We start from the raw sequence: 16,359 nt of genomic DNA, 5'->3' as shown, positions 1-16,359 counted from the left end.
GTCTCAAAAAAAAAAAAAAAAGGAAAGAAAAATCAGCCTGGTGTGCTGGCACGCATCTGTAGTCCCAGCTACTTGGGAAGCTAAGATGGAAAGATCACCTGAGCCTGGGGTAGACCTCTCCAGGCTGCATTAAGCCATGATTGCACTACTACACTCCAGCCTGGGCAACAGAGTGAAACGCTGTCTCAAATTAAATACATATTTACCTGTCTCCTCCTGGAGATGTAGCAATTCCCGTCAGTGGAAGAGAGAAGAACGTTATATGACTCATTTTGCTGACCAAGTGACCTCCCTGAGAAGTGGACAGGTGTAGATTGGTTTGGGCTTGTCCACCTCATAGTATAATTTACAGTGGTTAGACCCCTTAAACTTTATGCCGTCCCATGACAATTTTCCATTGTCTCAGAATCCTTGTAGACAAGCTCAGACCTGCTGAGGATTATGGTGGCTCTGAGTTGTGGTCAGGCAAAGTGCACAAGGCACTGTTTCTTTCCGAAGGTCAGCCAATGGTGTGAGGCAGGAATCTACCTCTTGGCTTCCCAAGCTGTAGACAAGTGCCAGTCTCGAGAGGGGGTTGACATCGCCTTGAATGACATTGCAACATTCCTGGGCACAGCCAAGGAGTACCCGTTGCTCAGCCCCAAGGAGTTTTACAGTGAGTTTGAGTTGCTGCTCACCCTGGATGCAAAGGTAATGCTTCCGGGTTATTTTGATCCTATGGTTGGGAAATGGATAGGGGAGGGAGGGACTGTATCTCCTTCCTGATAAAGTGCACGCAGGGTGTACTGAGCAGGCTGTATTGAGTGGGCTCACCGATTCCAAAGCCCTCTGGTGGCCTCTTAGACTCCTGGCCTGAACATCCTGGCATACTGACCTTCATCTGACTCAAATCAGTCATTTCTCTATTAATGCTTATGAGCATTCCTGATGTACCACACATTGTGCTGAGTGCTGAGGATACTGTGATGATTAGAAATACGCCGAGGCGGGCGGGTGGATCACGAGGTCAGGAGATCGAGACCATCCTGGCTAACATGGTGAAACCCCATCTCTACTAAAAATACAAAAAATTAGCCAGGCGTGGTGGCAGGTGCCTGTAGTCCCAGCTACTCGGGAGGCTGAGGTAGGAGAATGGCGTGAACCTGGGGGGGCGGAGCTTGCAGTGAGCCAAGATTGTGCCACTGCACTCCGGCCTGGGCGACACAGTGAGACTCCGTCTCAAATAAAAAAAAGAAAGAAATAGGCATGTTTCCATCCCTCAGTGAGCTTACAGTTTCGTGGGAGAGGCTGACATTAACAAAATAATCACACAAAAATGTATTACAAGCTGATATAAGTGCTGTCAAGGAGGGATTCAGGGTCAGGCATGTGACAGAGGAACTTGACCTGGACTGGAGTCAGAGAAGGCTCTCGGGAAGAGTCACTTGAGCTAAAGCCTGGAGAATGAGTAGACAAGATGGGAGAGCCTTTCCGGACAGGAGGAACAGCATGTGCGAAGGCTTCAGGGCTGGAGGGAGCCTGGCACAGTGCAGACCAAAAGGTCAGGGTGTGGAACCTAGAGAGCAATGGAAGTGTGTTTTGGGTGAGGTTAGAGAGAGGAAGGCAAGGTAGGCTTTGTGGGCCACATGAAAGAGTTTGGATTTAAGCAGGGGATAACTTGATTGGATTTGCATTTGAGAAGCGCATTCTTCCATGAAGCCAGCAGGGTTGTAGATAGCACACCTTCCTCTGAGAGCCACATCACCTTGTCTGCACCTCTGGTTTAAGAGCTTCTTTAAGTCAGCTTCCTGGGCACACAGCAGGGAAGAGAAGACGCGGTGGAGGAACAAACAGATTATATCCAGCCTGTCTAACTGTTCATGTAATTCTGGGGAATGCCCTGAAGTCCATCCAGGGACTCAGGCCAAAATCTTTGCTCTGTCTAACATGACACAAACCACATTGTATTCTAATTGTTTGTTTATTTATTTATTTCTGAGACGGAGTCTTGCTCTGTCGCCTGGGTTTGAGTGCATTGACATGATCTCGGCTCACTGCAACCTCTGCCTCCCGGGTTCAAGCGATTCTCCTGCCTCAGCTTCCCAAGTAGCTGGGATGACAGGTGCCAGCCACCACACCCGGCTAATGTTTGTTTTTTTAGTAGAGATGGGGTTTCACCATGTTGACCAGGCTGGTCTCAAACTCCTGTGCCAGGGTGTTCCAGGCACTGGAGATGCCATAGTGCAAGGATGTAGTCATTGCCCTCAAGGGTCTCAAGTAGGAGAGGCTGATCCTTAGATGCACAATTCTGGAGCATGGCAGGACCTGCAACGACTTGCATAGTGATGCCCAGAGGGGGTCACCTGAGGGAGGTAGGGATGGGGGGAGTAGGGGAAGGTGGGAGTAAGGGAATGCTTCGTGTCCTCAGGCTGTATACAGAGAGACCTGTTCATCATGATTTGCTTTTGTTACTGCAGGCCAAAGCTCAGAAAGTTTTGCAGAGGCTGGATGATGTCCAGGAAATATTTCACAAGAGGCAAGTGAGTCTGATGAAACTGGCAGCCAAACAGACTCGTCCAGTGCAACCTGTGGCCCCACATCCTGAGTCTTCACCAAAATGGGTGTCATTGAAAACCAGCCAGCTCTCCACCTCGGGTAGGTTATTTGAGGAAAAGCAGCTTTGTGGCTTTTGTGTTTCACCAGCAACATAAGGACTGAGACTGGTTGTGTACAATGGATAATGGTCACTGTTTTAACAGATACTGTTTAAAACAGACTACAGATATGCCATAGCGCAGACATGGAAGACATAAACACTTAGATGACACCAAGTGCCTGGATGTAAGGAGAAACACACAATCTACTGAAGGAGTAAAAAAAAATGCATCATAAAGGCCGGGCGCGGTGGCTCGCGCCTGTAATCCCAGCACCTTGGGAGGCCTTGGCGGGTGAATAATCTGAGGTCAGGAATTCGAGACCAGCCTGGCCAACATGGTGAAACCCCATCTCTACTAAAAATATAAAAATTAGGCTGGGCATGGTGGCTCACGCCCATAATCCCAGCACTTTGGGAGGCTGAGGTGGGCAGATGACAAGGTCAGGAGATAGAGACCATCCTGGCTAACACAGTGAAATCCCATCTCTACTAAAAATACAAAACATGAGCCAGACGTGGCCGCGGGTGGCTGTAGTCCCAGCTTCTCAGGAGGCTGAGGTAGGAGAATGGCATGAACCCAGGAGGCAGAGCTTGCAGTGAGCCGAGATGGCACCACTGCACTCCATCCTGGGCGACAGAGCGAGACTCCATCTCAAAAAAAAGAAAAAAAAATTTATTTATATATATATAAATTAGCTGGGCATGGTGGTGGGCGCCTGTAATCCCAGCTACTCAGGAGGCTGAGGCAGAAGAATTGCTTGAACCCAGGAGGCAGAGTTTGCAGTGAGCCGAGATTGTGCCATTGCACTCCAGCCTGGGTGACGAGCAAAACTCCATCTCGACAACAACAACAACAACAACAAATGCATCATAATAATAACAACGTAATGATAACAGCATACAATAGACTCCATTGAGGACCTTTAAAAGGCCCACATTTTATTAGCAATGATGTAGTAAAATTGGTTCTTTGAGCAGAGATTTAAAAAATAGGTAAGTTCTTATGCCAATCCCACATGGTCCTGATTACTATAGCTTATTAGTTAGCCTTTAAGATCAAGTCATGCAATATTCCAACGTTGCTCTTTTTCAAGGTTGTTTTGGCTATCTTAGGTCCTTTTCATTTTTCCATAAGTTTTAGAATCACCTTTCAATTTCTGCTGGGATTATGATAGGGATTACACTGGATATATGAGCCAGTTTGGAGAGAACTATTATCTTACCAATATTGACTTTTCCAATTCCTGAATATGTTATAACTTATGTTTTTTAGGTCATCTTTGATTTCTCTTAACAATGCAGTAGTTTTGAGTGTAAAGGCCTTAGGCATTTCACATTTTTTTAACCCTATAATGAATGGAATTTACCGTATTTAAGAATAGGAATAGATTTTTATAGAGAGATATAATCCTATCATCTGTGAATAGGAATACTTTTACTTTTTCTGTTTCAATCTTTGTACTTTTTTTTCTGGTCATATTATAATGACTGGGACCTCCACTACAATGTCAAACAGAAATGGTGAGAGCAGACATCCGTGTATTTTCCCAATATTAGGAAAAAGGTTGAAGTTTCACCTTCAAGTATGATGTAAGCTATAGGTTTTCCACAGATGTCTTTTATCAGATTGAGGGAATTCCCTTCTATTTCTATTTTTTGAGAGTTTTTATCATGAATGATTATTGAGTTTTTCAAATGCTTATTTGGTCCATGTATTGAGATAATGATATGGTTTTTCTTCTTTATTTGTTAATATGGTAAATTACAATGATTTATTTTCAAATGTGAAAACAACTGTACATTCTCGGAATAAACTGTCCTTGGGCGGGATGTACATGTCATTTGTTTGTGTCGTGTATTGTGGTGCTCTGTCATTAAGCACATATATATTCATGGTTTTTATGTCTTGCAGATATATTAGCCCTTTTATAATGATGAAATGTCTCTTCTTCGCTCCTTATCTCTAGAAATACTCTTAAAGTCTATCTTGTGTGATATTGTCACAGCCATTCCTGTTTTCTCATGCTTAGTGTTTGCACAACATATTTTTTTGTTTTCTATTCTTCTTTGTATTTAAAGTATATTTGTTGTAGGCAGCATATAGTTGGGCCTTGCCTTTTTATACACTGCAACCTGTGCCTTGTAATTGGAGTGATTAGATTTTTATGTTTATATCCATCATCATTATTGATATAGTTGGATTTAGAGCTCCTGTTTTGTTATCCTTTATGTCTCATGTACTTTCTATTCCTCTTTTCCTACCTTCTTTTGGGTTAGTAAATATTTTTTAATATTTTGTTTTAATTCCTCTATTGGCTTGTTATCGTATCTCTTTGCACTATTTTTCACCCAGACTAGGGATTACCATATGCATCTTAACTTGTCATGATCTGTTGAGTTAGTTTCTTACCACTCTATGCAAAATATAGGAAATCTACAACGTCATACTTCCATATGCTCCCCATCCATCCTCTGTGCTATTCTTATCATAAATATTACATCTATATATGTTAAACCCCCACTATGGTATTACAATCTTTGCTTTCAATATTAAGACAAATACCTCTGTGTGTGTGTGTGTGTGTGTGTGTGTGTGTGTGTATACATACCCCCTTATTCACCATTTCTGGGGTTCTTCATTCCTTATTATAGATTTGAGTTACTATCTTATGTCATTTCTCTTCAGAATAAAGAGCTTCTGTTAGTATTTATTGTTGGGGAGTCTACTGGCAACAAATTCTTTTCTTGTCTTTATTTTTTCCTTTTTGTGGAGAACGGAGTCTTGCTATACTGTCCGGGCAGGTTTCGAACTCCTGGGCTCAAGCTATCCTCCCACCTCTGCCTCCCTGAGAGCTTGGATTACAGTTGTGAGCCACTGTGCCTGGCCTGTTAACAATAAATTCTTTCAGTTTTTGTTTATCTGAAAATTGTGGTGTGTTTTGGTAATTCTCCATTTAGTACAATTTACAGTCCCTCGTCTTCCACCACGTGTCCTACTTTTTAGAAGTAAGCCTGATAACATGTAGTGTATTTATTTCCTGAATTTTATCTGCAAATACACACACACATCCACGTACACACTTTAACACACTTGCATACACATACCACAGACATACCCAAACATACACAGAGACATCCTTCTTAGATGATTGGAAACAGAACTTTGTTCTCTTGACCTTTCATCTTCCCTCAAGCTAAACCATGTTCACATCTACGACTTGGCCTCATTCGTTGTTTCAAGGAACATATGTTTGTTTCAACTAAATAAAGCAAGAATTAGAGATGTGTTTCTCGGCTTTTCAAATACAAGATTTCATAATAGATAACACTCCTTTCCAGAATAAATAGGTCTTTGTCAAGTCTGAACAGGTTGTCATTGACTTAAGTCAAACAACTAGCTCGTTTTGCAGAACGATCCTGCACTTTTGTTTTTGGCAAGTATCTACTGAGTGTGGACTCTAGCAAGTCACTAAAAGGCTTTTCAAACATTTTTGTCTGATTCCTTAGTAGCTGAGTCTGTGCCAAGATAAGCAATGGTATTTCACAGTGTAAAGAAGATGGGTGGAAGGGCTTAAGAGCTGGAATTTCAGCTCTGACTCTTGTTAGCTGGATGCCTTGGCTACAACTTTTAACACCTCTGAAGTCCATAAGGAATGTGAAAAAACTTTTTAATGCCATGTGACTATAATAGCTAAAATGTGTTATACATTGTATATGATCTACATTCTTCACAAATGAACTCATTAAAGCCTCATCACAGCCCTTTACTATAGGATTTCTCATTTTTCCCTACTTTACAGATGAAAAAGGTAAGGCACAGAGGTGACTGTAATCATGTGTGCCTCATGCATGGAAGAGCAAGGCTTGAACACTGGTAGTGTGGCTTCTGTGGCCCTGCCTTTCACTGCTTCACTCTACTTACAGTGTCAAGGACAGGTGCTTCTCAGTCATGGTGTCACCAATTATTGTGCATCCATTTCTAGCATCTAGTTATTGTGCCTGGAATCACTCACTTTATAGAGATCCCACAGAGAGGGAGGAGCCCAAAGGATTGTCTGTTATTACAAAGCAGCATTAATGGTAATATATATAACCTGGGGTAGCAGTGTACTTTTCTACCATTTTCAACATAACATCTATGAAAAACCCATAGAAAGCCCAAGCTGCTTCCAGTTGGCTCACAGAATGAAAGGGTTGGGAGGAGCTTCTGGAGGTCAGATGTCAACCTCCCTCAAGTCTATCATAGCTAAGAATCAGGGTGATATATTGGGGGCGTTTGATGAAGGGCATTTTGGTCTTGGGACCTGTAAATGCTAAAGTCGGCCAGGCACAGTGGCTCATGCCTGTAATCCCAGCACTTTAGGAGGCCGAGGCAGGCAGATCACAAGGTCAAGAGATCAAGACCATCCTGGCCAACATGGTAAAACTCCATCCTTACTAAGAATACAAAAATTAGTTGGGCATGGTGGTGCATGCCTGTAGTCCCAGCTACTTGGAAGGTTGAGGCAGAAGAATCACTTGAACCTGGGAGGTGGAGGTTGCAGTGAGCTGAGATCACACCACTGCACTCCAGCCTGGCAACAGAGCAAGACTTCATCTCAAAAAAAAAAAAAAAAAAAAAAAAAAAAAAAAAATGCTCAAATCCTGCCTGGGATTAATCACATCTCCTGTGAGTTTCCCAAGGGACCAGCATATACAAGGGTGGCGACTATGACAAATAAGAATTCAAAGTACCTCTTATCGATTAGCCTTGTGGCCATCACCCACAATGCTTGGTAAAGCTGGTAAGATGGGTTAGGAAGCCTTGAGGCCTAACCAGGGCTTCTCCTCTCCAAGTCCCAGTTTTACTACCAAATGGCCATGGAGCTTAAAGAAAGGATATTTCCCAGGTGTCTAGGACCTTGTGGGAAGGGGAGAAGGGAGATAGTGACCGAGAGAAAAGAGCAAGAGCAAGACAGCCCAATTTCTTCCTGACTCAGTCAACTGATTCTATCTCACAGTCCTCCCATTCACTGATAAATGTGCGTCCACCAGTTCTGGAATCCAACAATTATACCATCAGATTATACCGGCAACAACTGCTGGCTATCGCAGGCATGGCCATCCTCTTACAGTACAATCATAGTATGATTGTGTGTGTACATGTATGTGTGTAAAAAGAGGGAGAGCATTTGAAAGAAGACTATAAGGAAATATACTAAGTGACTATGCTTCAATGTTAAGATTTTAGTGTTTTTCAGATTTTCTATAATAAGCAAAAATTAATTACCTTTATAATGGAAAATATATTCAATACAATGCAGCACCTAGAATTTAGTCTTCGAATCCAAGAACAACATCAAGTGCAACATTACGCTGTACACATGATGCATGCCAAAGCAGCAGTGCATAAAGGAATCCATAAAGTTTGTAATAAGGAAGACTTCATGAGGAAAGTGTCCTGTTTGTTTGTTTGTTTGTTTGAGATGGAGCCTAGCTCTGTCGCCCAGGTTGGAGTGCAGTGGCGCGATTTCAGCTCACCACAACCTCTGCCTCCCAGGTTCAAGTGATTCTCCTGCCTCAGCCTCCCAAGTAGCTGGGATTACAGGCACATGCCACTGTGCCCGGATAATTTTTGTATTTTTAGTAGAGACGGGATTTCACCATGTTGGCCAGGCTGGTCTTGAACTCCTGACCTCAGGTTATCTGCCCACCTCTGCCTCCCAAAATGCTGGGATTACAGGTGTGAGCCACCAAACCCAGCCGAAAGTGACCTTTTAGCTGAGTCTTAAAAATGGGAATGACAGAAAATCTACCGTTCTTTACCACATTACTATATTTATAGATTTATTGTAGTTTGATGTTTCATATGGTGCTGGGTGTGACTTTTTTCTCTTCTGCTGAAATGTCAAGTCCCTGGAGTCAAGGATTCTATTTCTTTTCTGTGTCTCTCCTTCACCTCCAATTTCATCCACCACCTGGGAAATCAATGCAGCAGCTCAACTGAGCTTTTTTAGTTAACCACATTGACATGGTCCAGCTATTTGTCCAAGTCAGACAAAGTGCTCTGAGTTATAATTTAGAAGTCAAATAACCAAATTAATGGCAGGTTTTCTTAGTCCCTCTAGCTCCTCCTCTGAGAACGTCTGAGGAACCTTATACAGAGACAGAGTTGAACTCCCGGAGAAAGGAAGACGATGAGACTAAATTTGAAGTCAAGGTAAAATTACGTTTATTTTACTTATGGAACTTTCTGACAAGAGAGAAGGTTGCTGTCATAATTATCAAGAAATCAACAAATTGTGTTTCCTTAATCTGTACCTGTTGTCACCTCCAGAAGATAAGCCCATCAAGGCACACAGCACAGACTAATGCTTTCAAGAACTGGGGTTTATAGGATTTTTTTCCTTTTCATCCTTTTCTTTCTTCTTAATGGCAGCTAGAAATGAAATTTGGTTGTGTATGTAATTATCAGTAGGTACTGTTGTAGTAAAAGAAAAATCATTTTATTTATTTCTGTAATCTGACTTCATATTTAAAATTGGTAGAACAGTATATGGTTCATGCATAAAAAGAGCATGACATGCCGGGCGCGATGGTTCACACCTGTAATCCCAGCACTTTGGGAGGCCGAGGAGGGCAGATCACGAAGTCAGGAGTTTGAGACCATCCTGGGCAACATGGTGAAACCCCATCTCTACTGAAAATACAAAAATTAGATAAGCGTGGTGTCGGACGCCTGTAGTCCCAGCTACTTGGGAGGCTGAGGCAGGAGAATCACTTGAAACTGGAAGGTGGCAGTTACAGTGAGCCAAGATTGTGCTGCTGCACTCCAGCCTGGGCAACAGGGCGAAACCACGTCTCAAAAAAAAAAAAAAAAAAAGAGCATAACAAAATTGCATAGAGCTGCACACACACATGCACACATACAAGTGCGTGAATAACTGGTGAACCCTTAATAGGCTCTGTGGATTGTGCCAGTGTCAGTTTCTTAGATGTTAACATTGGAGGAGGTTTGGAGAAAGGGGACATGAGACTTTCCATTTCTTTGCAACCTCATGTGACTTAATATAATTATTTCAAAATAGAAGTTTTAAAAAAGCATAAGGTTTGGAATCAGGCAGATCTGGGTTTCAGCAACATAACCTCTTGAAACCTCAGTTTCTTGCTTGTACAAATGGGTATAACAATAGCTACCTCCTGAAAATATTTTGAGCGTGAAATGAAAATTTGAAAATTGCTAAGCACTGTATAATTTTAAAGTAACATATATTTAGAAGCTGAAGTGTAATTAATTGTGAATTGTGAATATATGTTGCTGCATAGCAACCCCTGGAGGGGTTCCCTTTCCCCTGCCTCCCTGAAAATTAAATATTTGACTGGCTGAATGGTTCTGAAACCATGAGGCCAGGGGCTCAAATGAGCTTCAGCAACATTATGATCCATCATCAATCCCCAAAGCGTCTGAATATGAACCCCACGGGAACTCCACTGACCTTTAAAGAGTCTGGAAGAAAGTGAGTTTTAGGCTTTTCTTCTTGGAGGCAGAAACAGAGCGGGAACGAGGGTTCTCAGCAGACTTTTCTTAGAGAGAGAGAAAGCTTCGTCCATCTGCCAATTTGTTTAGTCATCCTGTATTCAGGGCAGATTAGGACCTAGCCACTGCTGTCCATAAATCCCTTCTGGTTGGAGGAATTGCATCACCATGTTTTCTCAAGTTAGGAAACTGTATGAAATTTCATGCTGTCTTGATCAGGTACCTAAAAAAGTAAATAGCAATTTTTCAAAATAGATTCACCTGATTTAACACCCAGCAGGTCTATGGAATCATTAAGTAATATTAAAAGGGTTTCATTGTGGTCCTCTTTAAAAGTGAACATCAGCCTATCCATTTCTGCACCCTGGACTTCTAGGAGAGTGTCATCTCTGAAGGTGAGGACTGTGTCACATGATCAGAGCTCAGATTTGGCCCCGAGCTCATATTCTGTTGCCACTGACTCACAACATGACGTGAACTCACTTCCTATCTCTATGACCTACTTTGCCCATCTTCAGACAACATATTTATGACCTGCACACTATAAAGATGCTACGGGAGTTTTAAGCATATGGAAGTTCTCATATAAAGGAATCCAAATTAGAGTGATTTATTTCGATTATTGTGAACAGTAAACAAGTTCTATGGTTTTTTGTTGTTGTTGTAAAAGAAAAACATAGACAGTGTAGGAGCAGCAGTGGGGATAGAATCGGAGGCCTGTTGATGTGGAAAGTGTTGAGTAGAATCCAAGAAACCCTGGTCACCCAGCTGTTGGTTTCTTCCTTCTTTTGCCATGTTGTTTATTTAATTCAGACTCCAAACCCATCCTGTTAAGATGCCATCTCCCTCTGTATTTAGGCAACTCACCAAACAGTATGGGTACTGTTAAACAAGCACAAGTTCATGTTAAAATCATCCTTCTGTGCTTTAGTTGTTTTCTTCCTTATTGTTGATTTGTTTGCGTATTTAATGAAAAGCTTTTCCCACAACAGCGTATGTTAACAGTCAAGGTGGTGGAGGAAGCAGAGTAGGAACAGAGGCTGGTCAGATTTCTGCTTAGAAAGACCAAGGCTATGGAAGCAAATGTAAGCAGAGTCCATAAAGTCATGAACAACATGAGCAGGAAGAAAGTGGATTTGTGCACTAAATCCCCAAATCCTAGACTTAGGAATGAAATTAGGACCAATAGATGCAATTAGGGTTTCACACATTGTGTATTATAACCAGGGAAATTGTTATTCCAAAATACATAAGAAAACTAGTAAGAAAAAGATAGGTTCAAAAAAAAAAGGTTTAGATTCATGTCTATGTGGATCATGGATTATTAAAAGGGGGACAAATCAGTTGACTACATCAACAATAATCATTGCAGCTTGTGTTTAGTGGCCGCTGTCCAAGAGAGATGACCAGGATGCATAGAGAATGCATCTAACTCTGGGTGGCAATTCTGACATCCTTTTGGCCTTAGGTCTAGAACTCAAAGATGAAATGAAACACAGCCAGTCTAGCAGAGTGAATCATAACATTGTGATAAATGCCACCCCTTTGCCCTCGAGAGTAAGTACGCAGAGAAAAAAAAATAGCTGTGAACCAAAACCATGTATAATGCAGTCACCGATACTCACCACCTACAACTGAAATCATGACGTGGTTTGATCACGATCAGAGAAATCATTTCCTTTTCTGGAGGGATGATCCTTGCCATGCTGGTTCTGGGGAACTTGAGAAGCTAAACTTGATAGGGCACCTGAGACTCTTCCGGGGCCATCTGGCAAGAGTGATACCCTGTGCTCAGCTCACTGACGTCATCTGGGAAAGCCCTGTGGTGGAAGCGATTCGCTGTGCTTGTTGGCAGTAGTGATGTAACTATTTCCTGTTCTTCACTGGCTGGAAGCTGAAAGCATGACTCACGGGAACTGCTTTTCCCAGGCTGCCAACATCACAGCCTTTTTGTAAGCTGGAAATAAGTCAGAGGCTAACAATTTCTTTTTCCTAAATGTGGACCTACAGAATTAAGAAAGAGCTAACAGTGTTCTTTGGTGCCTGTTAAAGTTATTTAAAGGAGCAGAAGCCTATTCTGTGCTCCCAGAGGTTAAAAAAAAAAGTAAAGTAACAAAAGCCTTTTCAGGATTCTGAGCAAAGAGCCTCTTAAATTAAAAATAAATAAATAAAAGTTTTTGAATGCAGGAGCTGGAAGGGAATGGAGAGGTGAGTGGAGGGTTGCTATCATTGGCTGAAGGCCGGACATTGTACTGGGTGCTGTGTGTACCTGAGTCCATCTCTAGTCCTCAGAACCTTGTGAGGATGATGTTTTCCGTTTTATCAGCAGCGCCATGAGACTCAGAGGCTGAGTTTCCCCAAGGGTCATACAACTAGTAAATGTTGTAGCTGGGATTTGAAACTAGCTGTTTACTAATCTGGCAGCTTACTTAACTACCTAACTTATCTATCTGATTATTTATTAATACTTAATGTACCCAACCAGCAGCTTATTTAATCTCTTGTGCCCTAAATGTCCTTTTCTGCCAAATGGTGATAAATCATAGCAATTTCACAGGTGGCTGATTAAATGAGAAATGTGTGGAAAGCAGCTTGCACTGTACCTGACACCTAGCAGGTTCTTGATGAATTTTAGTTACTCATTTAATCCTGTGTTTAAAAGACAGAATGGGTCAGTGTGAAGATGAAAAGAAGGTGAAAGAAGGTCAAATTCGGGGCTTATACAGAATGATCCTATTGTTGAATATGTACCTTACTGCCAAATGATAACAGATCAGGGACTAAATTCAGTTCCTTGTCTTCTTATTGCTTTGACTCCCAGAAGTTTTTATTAATATTTCTGATTCTCAACAAGAAAACCGTATGAACTATAAACACATTTCAGTGCTTGCCTTCTATGATATTTGAAGTCTAGTCAGTGTCAGAGCTAACAGGAGATTCAGGGACTCCACCAAATCCTTGGGTAGCCCCCAGCCAAGTTCTCTGAAGTTTCCAGAACAAGGATTCTCATGGTTTCCTGTGTACCACAGCTCTGAGAAGCTAATGAATTATGTAGATTCCCAGGGCCCCACTCTCTGAGATTCTAATTAGGGAAGTGTAGGGTTGGGTCCCGGAATCTGATTTTTTTTTTTTTTTTTGAGACGGGCTCTCACTTTGTTGCCCAGGCTGGAGTGCCATGGAGTGATCTCAGCTCACTGCAACCTCACCTCCCAGGTTCAATTGATTCTCCTGCCTCAGTCTCTAGAGTAGCTGGGATTACAGATGACTGTTACCACGCCTGGCTAATTTTTGTATTTCTAGTAGAGGCAGGGTTTCACCATGTTGCCCAGGCTGGTTTTGAACTCCTGACCTCAGGTGATCCCCTGGCTCAGGCTCCCAAAGTGCTGGGATTACAGGCGTGAGCCACTGCACTCAGAATCTGAATTTTTAACTTACACGTTTGGTGACAAGAATGCAGTGGTATAAAGATCTCACTCTTTGTAACATTGTCCTAGAGGTTACATTTATAGGCCATGAGGACTTGGGATAAAGGAGAACTCGTTATGTTTGATCTGGATTTCTCAGGCTAGCATAGGGTCTGAAGTTCAGGGGAGTGAGGTGGTGATTACGTTAAGCTAGGAAATGTATTTTTGCTGAGGGAGTTGAATAAGATGAAAGATAGAATAACATTAAGATCACCATTGGCCTTGCTCTTTCACCAATAAAAAAATGACATCACTAAAATATTTGGTGGGTTCAACTGGGCACATGGCTTATTCAGCTCAATTTAATATATATCAAGGCAATTGCTATGGGTTATATGAAAATGATTGTATCATCAGGCCTAAACTCAGGAAACTTGAAACTTTCATGGGGGAAGCAACATATTTCTAATAATTTATAATATATAGCAGAATGACGTTTCTACAGTAAAAGGAATATATAATGTGGTAGAAAAAGCAATTCCTCACAAGGACATCAAGGATGGCTTTCAAAGGAGGTGGCATTTGAATTCAACTCTAAAGAATAAATAGGGCTGGGCGTGGTGGCTTGCACCTGTAATCCCAGCACTTTGGGAGGCTGAGGCAGGTGGATCACCTGAGGTGAGGAGTTTGAGACCAGCCTGACCAACATGATGAAACCCTGTCTCTACTAAAAATACAAAAATTAGCTGGGCATGGCGGCGGGCACTTGTAATCCCAGCTACTCGGGAGGTTGAGGCAGGAGAATCACTTGAGCCCGGGAGGCAGAGGTTGCAGTGAGCCAAGATGGCGCCACTGCTCTCCAGCCTGGGTGACAGAGCGAGACTCTGTCTCAAAAAAAAAAAAAAAAGAATAACTAGAACTCTGAAAGGTGGGTAAGACAGAGAAGGGCATTCCAGAATGAGGAAGGGTATAACATCTCAGAGGTCTAAAGGGCCTAGGCTGTCCTGAGAATGGCTCAAGAATGCTGGGAAGGTAGATGAGAGAGAGTTTACTGAGGCTGTCGTTGAGGAATGTTGACAGGAAGAGGAGGGCACCTGTGTATTAGGAAGCTGACTCTGGTAGACACTGAAGAGCAGGTTAGATGAAGGCAGGCAGGCTGACCAGCCTCTGGCAGTTGTCACAGTTGGCTGAGACATCAGTGGTGAGAGCTTACTAGTAGCCGTGGCAAAAAGAGATGAGCAGAAATCATACCTATTGACCAAAACGTTCTCTCTAGTGCCTGGAACAGGACTATTGAAGGAAATGTGTAGAATGAAGGAACGGATCAAGGCAGAGAAGGTAGGGGGAGGAAGCATGATATCAAAGACAGCTTCGAGGTTTCCATCTTGGATTCCTCATGGGATGAATTTGTTGGCCGGATAAAGTACTTAGGAGGAACAGTAAGAAGTAAAGGCTTGTGACAGCTGAGTCCAGGTTGGGGCTGGGGTCTCATAGATTGATAAGAGCACCCTATACCCTCTGTCAGTGGGGCTAATGCTGCCCCAAAGGCTGCAGCCCTGCCCACACCATTGATGCTAGGATAGTTAACCCACTAGCCTTGTAGCTGTGTGGCAATTATTTGTAAACTAGCTTTGGACCAAATTTGCCGGGACAAAGACTGGCCTAATAAAGTACTTTTCTGATTTGTGATTTTATTTATAGGTTAAGATTTACAGACATAAAAGTTGTTACAATGAAATTTATCCATGGAGCTTAAAATCAGATGAAACCAAACAGCCTGAGAAGATTCAAGATGTATGGGCAGCTTCTTTTCAGTGGCCTTGGCACACTTACTTCCTTTATATTTTCTTGGTTTGGGAATGGGCAAAAGTTATCACATAGCATGTTTCTCACTTCCTGATATTTTAAACAGAATTACATATTTGCAAATCATTGTTAAAACATTTGCAGTCAGTTTTATAAGAAGATGTTTTTCCTGAAAACAAACTATTACCAATAGTGTTTAGAGTATTAGTCCAGACTATAAAAGCCAATTTAACCAGCAAGTGAATTGAATTCATTACTAACAATGGTAGCTGGGAAATTTAAGATCTCAGATTAAAAGACCTTGAGGCTGGGGTGGTGGCTCACGACTGTAATCCCAGCGCTTTGGGAGGCTGAAGCAGGATGATCGCTTGAGCTCAGGAGTTCAAGGCTGCAAGCTTCAGGAAGCTATGATCATACTACTCTCCTTCAGCCTGGGTGACAGAGCAAGACCTTGTCTAAAAAAAAAAAAAAAAAAAAAGACCATCTGAAAATTTTGAAATAGGCAAAATTGCATTTAGGATCCAGTCTCTTACCTTTCTCTATTCATTTCTCATTTTCACAAAGCCTCAGGAACACTGAGGCTTGTTCCTCAAGTCTGCCCTTCTCCTCCAAAGGGGATTCAGTCTATACAATGTCCTAAAACCTTCCTCTCCTCGTCCTTTCCTCCAGGAAGCCCCCCTCCCAAGACAGCTGATCTGGACTAAAGGTAGAGGCAATCTGAGCTAGTTCACCACAATGCATGAATGATGGGCAGTCTGAAAGCCCTTTAACTCTCCTGGAAATAGTTGCAGTTTTAAAAAAGGGACAGACTGCCCAGTTTTCCAAAGGAATATTGAAGTGGCTTTTGCAGGCAGTGAAAATGGAAAGTAGGAAAAGAAGTGCTAGGGCAGAGCAAATAGGGCAGACAAACCAGCTGTGAATGCACTGCTAGGATAGAGTCTCTTCCTGTTCTCCGTATCAAAACCAGTGAATCTCAAAAAAAAAAAAAAAAAAAAAAA

At 42.2% G+C, this 16,359-nt stretch overlaps 1 protein-coding gene and 1 long non-coding RNA gene across 4 annotated transcripts in view; one reads left to right on the top strand and one right to left on the bottom strand.

Annotated features, from left to right (window-relative positions):
• The window catches only part of MCF2L2 (MCF.2 cell line derived transforming sequence-like 2), a 256,218-nt gene that overhangs the window by 140,277 nt on the left and 99,582 nt on the right, over positions 1 to 16,359 (top strand). For 2 of the 3 annotated variants that reach the window (XM_017860625.1, XM_017860624.1), the window contains exons 12-14: positions 499 to 690; positions 2,457 to 2,634; positions 8,734 to 8,834. In XM_017860625.1, coding sequence (XP_017716114.1) covers positions 499 to 690; positions 2,457 to 2,634; positions 8,734 to 8,834 — 471 coding nt within the window. The remainder of the gene's footprint in view (positions 1 to 498; positions 691 to 2,456; positions 2,635 to 8,733; positions 8,835 to 16,359) is intronic. The other variant, XM_017860626.1, reaches the window with a different exon arrangement.
• LOC108521058 (uncharacterized) lies at positions 8,867 to 11,922 on the bottom strand. Its single transcript, XR_001883115.1, has 3 exons — positions 11,777 to 11,922; positions 10,111 to 10,374; positions 8,867 to 9,053 (listed from the first exon to the last, which is right to left on the bottom strand). It is a non-coding gene; the product is annotated as an uncharacterized LOC108521058 (long non-coding RNA).

This window comes from Rhinopithecus bieti, unplaced genomic scaffold (genome assembly GCF_001698545.2).
Source record: "Rhinopithecus bieti isolate Rb0 unplaced genomic scaffold, ASM169854v2 scaffold_55189, whole genome shotgun sequence".
Classification (NCBI taxonomy): Eukaryota; Metazoa; Chordata; class Mammalia; order Primates; family Cercopithecidae; genus Rhinopithecus; species Rhinopithecus bieti.
The sequence above is the reverse complement of the archived record's forward strand: the minus strand, read 5'-3'. Positions and strand labels throughout refer to the sequence as shown.